Genomic DNA, 9,820 nt, shown 5'->3' with positions numbered 1-9,820 from the left:
AGCAACACAGAAAGAGCTGTCCAAAGTTGTTGACCAACGGCAACTACAGTTACGTAACCAAGGTTGTGTAGGAATGGAAAGCGTTTTCATAAAGCACGATACTGTCCCCTAAATGTGTCATGGGAGCAGTTGGAGTACGAGATTCAATAGTGCCAATAACTACACAGGACACCCAAAGTGATTTTGACTCTTTATTAAGTGACATTACTCTTTATCACATTCAGCTTGTGTTAGCTTGATCATGTGTTGTTGGCAGTTAATTCCTCCTTTTATAAACTTACTTCCTTTTGAGCATAGTTACACATATCCTCCTGTTTTTAACAGATACTCCAAAAATCTAGCAACAACAAAATGAGCTGGATAATACAAGGCTGCACAGACGTACCCGTACAGCTGCCGACCTTTTCTGCCACAGAGCCCCCCCTCCTGTCCCTTGCCTCTAATTTCTACACCCGCTTCCCCCTATCCATCACACTTGACCTCCCTCTCTCTCCTTCTCAGCTCTTCCTCCCTCTTACCCAGAATGCACCACGAGCTGAGCAGGCTCAGCTGTGCTATAAAAAGGCGCAGGATGGGGGAGGGAGGGCTGCCGTACAGCAGGAACTGTGCAGACACAAACACGGGGATCCAGGGACAGCAGCCCCTTGCACTGGGATCTAAAGCCACACTTTGGAAGAGAGGTCAGTACAAGAGAAGGCAGAACAGGCTGTGACTATGTCTCGCTTTGTTAGAGGAAGTGACGAACAGGGGAATATCAGACAGAGAGAGACTGCAGACAGGGAGAATAGGCATGGTTGTTTAATGGGAGGGAAAGTGGGAATAATAAGCGGCGCATAAATATCAAACTGTCCTCTGGTTTCTGGAGGCAACGGTGAGTCACCGTTTAAAGCGGTTAACACCTCCAGAGGATCAGACGTGTCTGTGTAATGCACAGGCTTGTGGTCTTGAGTGTCATTCAAGTGATGTGCTCAATGGATTATATAATTATCATTTTGCTGTGACATTTCACTGCGGATTTTTTGCATCGACTTCAACTAAAACTCAACATTCTATTCATTAAACCTCCAGACATTAAAGGTCATTTTCACACAAGCCTCTGTAGCCATTTAAATCCATTGCAATGCTTCTAGCCCCCCATAATGGTCATTAACAGCTGATCACCGAGTGTTATTGATTCTTATGTGCACATGCTGCACATTGCAGTGACCACTTTGCAACACAGTCACAGAGTTGTGACTAGCAACAAAATTTCTCATGCTCCATCATTTCACAAAAATAACAGAATATTTCCAACTGCACTGATGTCAAAGCGTCCCCTGTTTTCTCTTAAAGGGGCAGCGCTCTAAATTAAACTGCAGATTACCATAGTAACCGCAGTAATTTTGGTATACAGAGTGAATGTACTAACAGATAATTTACTTAATACTATATTTTCACTCCAGTTGCTTTCAGCAGCAATCAGACAGGCCCTGGTGTCCATGTGCTTTTTGAGAATGGTTGACACGACGTCCTTTAACAGCTGCAGACTGACCGGGTCTTTTTTTAGCTGGGCCGCATGTTAACAAACTTTAATAACACTTGTGGGTGGGACATGTGAGGTGGTCTGATGGTGGGTGGGAGTCGTGGTTAGTCCAGCATTTTTGGAGAAAAATAAGAATTCCTGAATTCACTAATCTAAATGCACCTTCACTGATAATTCAGGTTCTCTAAAATATTTTTCACATTCTGTACCTAATTGCAGGCTGTTGCATTATCTTAGTATGATATTCAAACATTTAAAGGGGGCCATGTGGATAAAGGTCTTGAAAATTTGATCCTCACGGGATAAAGTCCAGTTCAAATCATGCCTGATCTATAATTTGATTAACTTTGGAATCGTCTTAAAACTTTTATGCTGCAGGAATGCCACATTTGGCATCCCTTCCGTAATTCCAAGGAACACGAAACCATATAGTCTTAGTTGCACCTTATTTGACATGTCAGAAATGCCAAAGAAGCAATGGTACCAAAAGATAGCACCATAATAGGCCTGAGTGGGATTCCCAAAGAGGCTCCGTGCTGACTCAGATGCCTGCCTCCGAGTGACATTTACAGTGGCCATGGGGTTAATGGCCGCTGACATAAAACTGGACACCTGAAACACAGCACCAACACTAACTGAGGCGTGTTGCTAATGGGAATCAGAAAACAAACTAGCAGTGAATGCAGCTTTGGTGTATACTTAAATGTGTAAGTGTTATTTTTCTCTCTTCATCAGGGTAGCTATGTTGAAACAACTTGCATCACCTTTGTAACAGCCACATTGTCAAAGGTTTGTTCAATCTAATCTAAAGTCAGCCCCGCTATTGAATTTTTCTAAAGCTGGGCAATGGTAAAAGTGTGGTATGGAATTATCACGAAACAAACCAAAATAAAACAACAAAATGGCTTTTTAGACAAACGAAATTCAAACAGCTTTTAAGAATCCCGTTCATGAATGATTACTATTTTCATCTTTCATTATTCTGTATTATCACACTCAAGATTTTAAAAGCTAATCCTAAAGAATCATCATGTTTTTCTGGACTCAGTATGTTCGGTCCTTCTTGGAGACTATTCCAAGACATTTGGAAGTAATTTGATAAAACCTCCTTCTGCCCCATGACACATAATGCTTCACGTACCAGAAACTGCTCAGATTACTTGACAACCACAACCAGTACACATGTAATGTGTATATCCTATAATCTAGAGACAAGCACAACTGCCAAAAGAAAAACCGTAAGATGATAGTAGATACTGATGTTAACTGCTCCATATACGGTGAATATATGTAGCATTTTGACAAGAATCAGTGGACAACAGCTGTATAGCCCAATATGTTTAATCCCCACATGAAATGACAGCAACTATCCGAGCTCTTTTCAACTTGAAGGATGGGACACTGGCAAGCTGGTACTTGAAGATATCTATTCACACAAAGGACGCACACGCCCAACCTTCTTCCTCATTCTTCTGTCTGCTGTCTTTAAGTTAGCGAAAAGAAAAGAGTAAACAGGAAGTTATTTAGTTGTAATGTTCTTTCTTTAGTCCTATTTATACAAAATGAATAGGCGGTCCTGTGCCAATCAGCTGTTGTGAGACTAGAATCGCTGTAGTTGTTCACTCTGAGTTGGAGGCATTAACGAACCACACTTGCTGCAAATAGAAGCCTCTCCTCTTTATTTCCAGGACACCGGAACGTAACAGGTTGTGCTTATTTTTTCAGTATATTCAAATGATTAATATTTGAATTCACTTAAACACTAAAGGAGAACAAAATAGGGCTATCTTTTACAAGTGTTGAGGCTCAGGTTACATTCTTTGTACCCACTGGGAGTTTTTGGCTTTCAGCAGTCGAGGCTTGACGAGGCTTGACATACATTTTAAAAACAAAAACAATAGCCAACATTGTACTTAAGGGACTATTAGCATTAGTGTTGGTATGCTGAAAATACTCACAGAGTTGCGTTGCAGTCTCTGTTAATCCCGAGAGTTTGAATAAAGGTGACTGGACTTCACTTTTTTGGTTTTTGAAGAATTTTCACCCCTTTTTTTTTTTTTTGTTCTTTTCTGACCAACCGCTGGGGAGATCCAGACTCATTAACTGTAACTGGGGCATTAGGGGAGTTTTCACATTCAATTTAAATGCCTCTTAAACTCATCTCTCAAACCATCTGTCTTTGCTGTCCAGGATGTGTGCACCACTATCTTAAAAGGTTATCCCTCTCCATGGGGTACAAGTTAAGCGCTGAGTCTTGACCAGAGGAGCCCTCGAGTACATCTACCGCAACATTCAGATTTTGCTCTTATTATCCTGCAGAGTGGGGCAAGTGGGTCAGTGACTCACGTGATCCCAATGACTCTCATATGACCTTAACTACTCACAATGTCCCAGCTACTGTTTATAAGTCTGACACTCCCATCTGTAACTAATCTGTAAACTGTGAACACACTGTAGGAGTACAGAGCAATTACAGTACAAAGGCTGCAAAAAAGTGCACACACAGTCAGAGCAGTACACAACTATAGTTGCAGCATCCCTGGAAGTAACTCTAGGATTTGGGTGCCTTGCTCAAGGGCACATCAGCTGCGACTTGGAATGGAGCGCTGATCAATCACTGCCCCCCACAATTTTTCCTGAGTTATACATGCACATTAAAGGTATCTCCATTGATGTTTTTATGGATGTGTGAGGGGGATGAAAAGCGCACCATGAGTCACAAACTGAAGTATGCACAGATTACTTTGACAGAATGAAATTATTCTGTTCATATTTTAGTGTTACATAACATTCATGATTTAAAGATATTCATTATACAGGTATAATAAGAAATAAAGAATGTTTTCAATAGAGCAAAATTGGTGAATCAGAATGAATAGAACATTTATGTAAAACTTTACAAGGGGGCAGTATTGCATTGATAATGACTTATCCAAGGTTGATTTGATAAACTACCAAATTACAAAAAACATGGACAAATATTGTTTTTTCTTGTGACTGCAACATGAACCCATGTCTTGAAGGTGTGAATTTATCTAGTTTTCTGTGTCCTTTTCTGTCCTCCAGTTGAAGAAAGACACTCTACAGACGCAACACAATGGCAGGTAATTAACACATGCTTCAGAGAAGTTATCACCGCTTTATTGCTGATGATTATCGCAGTGGAACCTGTTGATATTTATTTTGATAATTAAACTAATGAAATGTCAGTAAAGCAGAGGGCATTTTTAGTTTTTTTCATGGACTCTACTGCCCTCTTCTGGTATGCTTTGATAATGCATTAAAAATCCCAACTTTCCACGTACAGGAACCCTCCACTTACATACAGTATTTCATTATAATACAGAACTAAATCACTCTGATGTGACAACACAAATTCTGTTATATAATGCTATACTCATGTAAAATTGATATGACACATCTAATAAGCCCTGTTTTTCATTTCTTGCACATTGTTTAGGCATGCATCCTCTCCTGTGGTTCCCTATGAACCCCTGGCTACATAACATTATTAGGTAGCAACAGTTGCCATGTCAACATTGTTTAAGTGATAATACAAACCTACACCAAAGCAAGCACTGTCAAAAGAGCCCACTGGACCAAGTTTGGTCTGTTACCAAAAATGGAAAATGCATCAACATCCAACTCACAAGACATTCAAGATGGTTTGTTGCAAAAATCTCTTTTTGGTGTGGAGAAAACACCCATTTGCATGGATTCCTAACCTTTCTTGTTTATGCTGATTTCAGATAAAATTAAAGATGCCAAGATCATCTTTGTCGTGGGTGAGTACTCCGAGCTGCTCTTAATGCTTTCCCTGTAGCACATTTAACTGCAAATAAAAGCAACGATTTCTTTGATAACACAATTTTGATTTTTTTGTTTTCTTTTATTTAGGTGGGCCCGGCTCTGGAAAGGGCACCCAGTGCGAGAAGATAGTTGCTAAGTATGGCTACACCCACCTGTCTTCGGGTGATCTGCTCCGTGCCGAGGTGTCTTCTGGCTCTGAGAGGGGCAAGCAGCTCCAGGCCATCATGCAGAAGGGAGAACTTGTACCCCTGGTAAGAGAGACATCTAGGATTTATCAAATCATTTGAAAAATTGCTTTTGATCTTTTACAACGTATACTGTTTTTACCTGAGCGTAAACAGATAAAAAAAAAATTCTGTCTGAAAAGCTGTATCACAGTGAAGGTTGATCAGAAAGTTTGGTGGCTTCTTGCAGGACACAGTCTTAGACATGATTAAGGATGCCATGATCGCCAAGGCTGATGTCTCCAAGGGCTTCCTCATTGATGGCTACCCCCGTGAGGTGAAGCAGGGAGAGGAGTTTGAGAAGAAGGTAGGAGCATTGACAGCATGTTGGAGGAAAAATTGTCCCTGCAGCTCCCAATACCATAAGCTTCAATTATCAAACTCTCTTTGATCTCAGATTGGCAAACCATGCCTGCTGCTGTACGTTGACGCAAAAGGAGAAACCATGGTCAAGAGGCTCTTGAAACGCGGTGAGACCAGCGGCCGTTCTGATGATAATGAAGAGACTATCAAGAAGCGCCTAGACTTGTATTATAAAGCAACTGAGCCGGTCATCGCCTTCTATGAAGGCCGTGGTATTGTGAGGAAGGTGTGTATAACTGCTATTCTGCCGTCAAACAAAATAGTGAAATGTTTGTTAAATGTGACAAATCTCTGTTATCTTTTTTTTAATCCATAGGTTGACTCTGAGCTGCCCGTGGATGAGGTCTTTGGTCAAGTCGCCAAGGCTATTGATGCACTGAAGTAAAACAACATAACTAGATGAGCTGCGTCTTGTTGTTGTCTTTTTGGGAATTTTTCTCTGTGTGAATTTTGTAAGACCTTAACATTGCTAAAAAGAAAAAAATAATAATATACGTCCCGAGTAACCTGCTTTAAAAAAAAAAAGAGAGAAAGAAAAGATGATCATTGAGGATCAAGGATGCCTTAGATCTAATCCAAATCCAGCAATTAGAATCAGAGTTTAAAGCAACAAAGCAATTAATCAACTTGAAGTATAATCCTCAGCATCTAGATACCCTTATTTTCCATGTATATAGGCTCATTTGTAGTATAAATGTCTTGCTCCAATTCTGTGCAGAATATGAATGTGGATGTATCTACAACTCAAAAGTACGTCCATAATTTGCTTAAATAACGCTAAAATTTTTATAATTTTTTCTTTTGGCAGTTTGTTAGAACAGATCTACAGAGAGCACATTATATTTTTCATATGGCTAATCCTGCAATGCCTCCACTCATCTCAGAACGCCTCATCTCCTTTGGTTGGTCAGGTGATTGATGAGAAGTGTGAGGTAGCACTGGTTGCTTATTTTTTTGTCTTAGTTGTGCCAAGTCAGCCCCACTGGACAGGGATTATGCAAATTTTCAAGATGGTGATGTTGATAAGATATGCGAGAAAAGGCCAAGCAACAAATGAGACTCCTCTGGATGCTCAGGAAAAGTGTCTTCTGTGGGAGAAAATGACTCCCTTTGGTGAAGACTTTTGTAAGAACACAAAAAGGTGGAAGGACTCTAAAAAACACAACACGATATCTCTGTTGTTGCCTCATGACTCCTGTGGCATTGACATCTCGCCCTGTGGACAAAGTGTGGAAACGTGTACATGTACATTACCTGCACACAGACAAAACTTTATCCTGTTTTCCACTGTCATGGACTGCAAACATGCTTTTTCAAATATATCTGAAGAACAGATATGTTCCTTTTCTATTCATAACTATGTACACATGTAACAGAGGTATCTATAAAATGGTATGTGTAAAAAAAAAAAAAAATTAAAGATTATATAATGAAGAACTGATATTATTTGATAATAACTCTGAGGTGGTTACTGTCTTTGAACATTTAACTGCACTTTCCAGTTCCATCAAATCTATTTCTGTATAGTTTATCTGTACACAAATTGACACTGATCCTGGACCAAACACACACAGAAAGGGTGACAACGGGGCAAATGCTTTTCTATTCATTAATCATGGTGAAGACATTGGAGAATGTAGACACAACAGGATACAGGACAGCCTGCTTTAGCAATAGTTCACCAATGTTATTATAATTTTTCCTTTGAGGCCTTGGTGACCAACTGGCCTTCCTCTGCCTCTCACCTTCCTCCTCTTTCTTTCAAACAAACACATGTATTTCCAGCTGGCCAAGCAAACATTACAGCAGGTATCCGGACTTCTCTCCACGGACAGCCCAGATCATGACTTTGCTCTGTGGGGATGAGGAAGGGGAAAAAGACGCTGAAGGTGGACAGGATGCGTCTTTCGGAAAGTCAATCAGGAGAAGGCGTCTCTAAGCACTTTCATAAAGTCATTGAGGATGCTGCTTGAATGCTAGGAATGCCGTTCTTACTAAAAGGTGCAAAACAAAGGGGACGTGTGGAGGTTGCTGTGTAATTTATCACGTACGGCACAGAGAGAAAAAGAGCCTTGTGTCTTGGTTAGCGAGAGAGAGAACTATTACGCCTTATGTGTGTCCACGCGTGCAAATTTACCTGCAGGTCGGAAACCAAAGATAAACCTTTATGAATTAAGTCAGAGTGCCTCTTCTTGAACTATTGTTAGTGTAAGGAAAGATAATCTAAGCAATCCTCACACGTTATGACTTGCTCAACATGTAGGATCTGTCAACAGGTTATCAACACATTTGTTTGTCTTTTCACCTACTACAGAACTAATGGTTGATTTGTCGAGATAAGCTTAGATATCATGGCCATCGGACGCATACAAATGGCACATCACCCAAAAGACATCCTGTGTATTGTCTATGCATTTTCAGCTTTTCATGTTTCATTTAACACCACAGTGTGAAGAGCTGATTTAATAATAATAATAATAATAATAATAATAATAATAATAATAATAATAATATATAAGTTTTATATAGCACTTTTCCGAATGCTCAAAGACGCTTTACAAAGGAACAAGCAAAAACGAGACATTAAAACAAAAAGACAACAGAGCAAAATAAAATGAAATCAAAAATAAAATACACTGTTAGAGAAGCAGTGACTTGTCATTCCACACTAGCATTTTACTGCCAACACAGCCAGTTAAAAAGGCAAAGCACCATGTAGGTCATGCACAGAATAAGTAAGTAATAAGATTTGGTTTAAAAAGGGATGATACCATTAATACCAAGGAACATGTTATATTTCTATTTTTTTTCACCAGAAAATGCCAAAGTGGGAGTGTGAAACCACATCATCTTCTAATCAACAGTTCAACTGTTCATGAGTTTTAACTGTTTGCTTCAGAGCTTCCTTATAAGATGTTCCAGTTGTTAAACGTGTATAACTACAAAGAGAAACTGGCTGTGGTCACTCTAGCAGCCCCGAGAAAAGTATCCTTAGGGGAAAATTGCACTTGGTTGTTGCGTTCTCACAAATGCTGAACTAAATCTAAGGTGATAAATACCCTTGATAACTACTGAGTCATTTGACATGTGACTGAATACTGATTGAATACTTTCTCCATCACACTTAAAAAGCCAAATGTTAGTAGGTTTTTTTTCAGTTGTGTAAAAAAGGTTCAATTATTCCTTTTGAGTGATATCAAAACTTAAAATTCTACCTCAGTATGTGCAGGGTAGTTTGTGCGCATGTAAATTATCCAATAGACTCCAAAAATCTAAGATTTCTTTCAGCTGCCAACCAACATGGTGACATCATAGTGGGTATACTTCATGTCCTAAAATCCAATTTTCAATTAGGACAATAAAAATTGACACTTTCATCAAGTAATGGTCCACTAGAGTCAAACTTAGTTTGTTTGTTGATTGCAAGAGATTGGCTTAGATCAACTTAGATATAAACTTAAATGTGGCCATAAAATTAAAACTACCCAAATAAATAAGAACCACACAAAACAATGAAACGAGACTTACAGGTCGTATAGAGAAGGTGAAGATGAGTGACAATTAATAGAAGTTCATCGTCTCAGTAGATTTTTACTTTTATCAAACAGATAATAAAGATGATGAATTTCAGAGTGTCACAAAACACCTAAATAATTGAGATCATTTTCACCCATAGATAAGCAGCCTGCTTATAAATAATTCTAAGAGGAACAATCAGTTTATACTTCCAATAACATGCTATGTGGGATTTTTAATAGAGTAACACTATTGTATCACTAACCATCTCAGGAATGGGAGATTTTGGGATTGAGACTGCATTGTGGCATTTTGTTTTTGCAGCAAACATAGATGTGTAGTAGAAGAAGAAGAATTGAAATGTTGAAATTGGTAGATATATACT

At 39.2% G+C, this 9,820-nt stretch overlaps 1 protein-coding gene across 1 annotated transcript; it reads left to right on the top strand.

Moving 5' to 3' along the window:
- Window positions 1-570: 570 nt before the first annotated feature.
- ak1 (adenylate kinase 1) lies at window positions 571-6,319 on the top strand. Its single transcript, XM_075455332.1, has 7 exons — window positions 571-680; window positions 4,589-4,626; window positions 5,272-5,307; window positions 5,420-5,583; window positions 5,747-5,863; window positions 5,954-6,145; window positions 6,236-6,319. Exons 2-7 carry the CDS (start codon window positions 4,620-4,622, stop codon window positions 6,302-6,304), a joined length of 585 nt encoding a protein of 194 aa, XP_075311447.1. The 5' UTR covers window positions 571-680; window positions 4,589-4,619; the 3' UTR covers window positions 6,305-6,319.
- Window positions 6,320-9,820: the final 3,501 nt, after the last annotated feature.

The sequence above is a fragment of the Odontesthes bonariensis genome, chromosome 22, assembly GCF_027942865.1.
Source record: "Odontesthes bonariensis isolate fOdoBon6 chromosome 22, fOdoBon6.hap1, whole genome shotgun sequence".
NCBI classification, from domain to species: Eukaryota; Metazoa; Chordata; class Actinopteri; order Atheriniformes; family Atherinopsidae; genus Odontesthes; species Odontesthes bonariensis.
Note: the sequence above shows the minus strand (reverse complement) of the source record. Positions and strands in the feature narration are given on the sequence as shown.

Excerpts from the sequence above, each read along its gene's own strand:
- ak1 (XM_075455332.1), top strand. Across the intron at positions 5,584-5,746 it reads AGGGAGAACTTGTACCCCTG|GACACAGTCTTAGACATGAT; the intron begins GTAAGAGAGACA and ends GGCTTCTTGCAG. Across the intron at positions 6,146-6,235 it reads GCCGTGGTATTGTGAGGAAG|GTTGACTCTGAGCTGCCCGT; the intron begins GTGTGTATAACT and ends TTTAATCCATAG.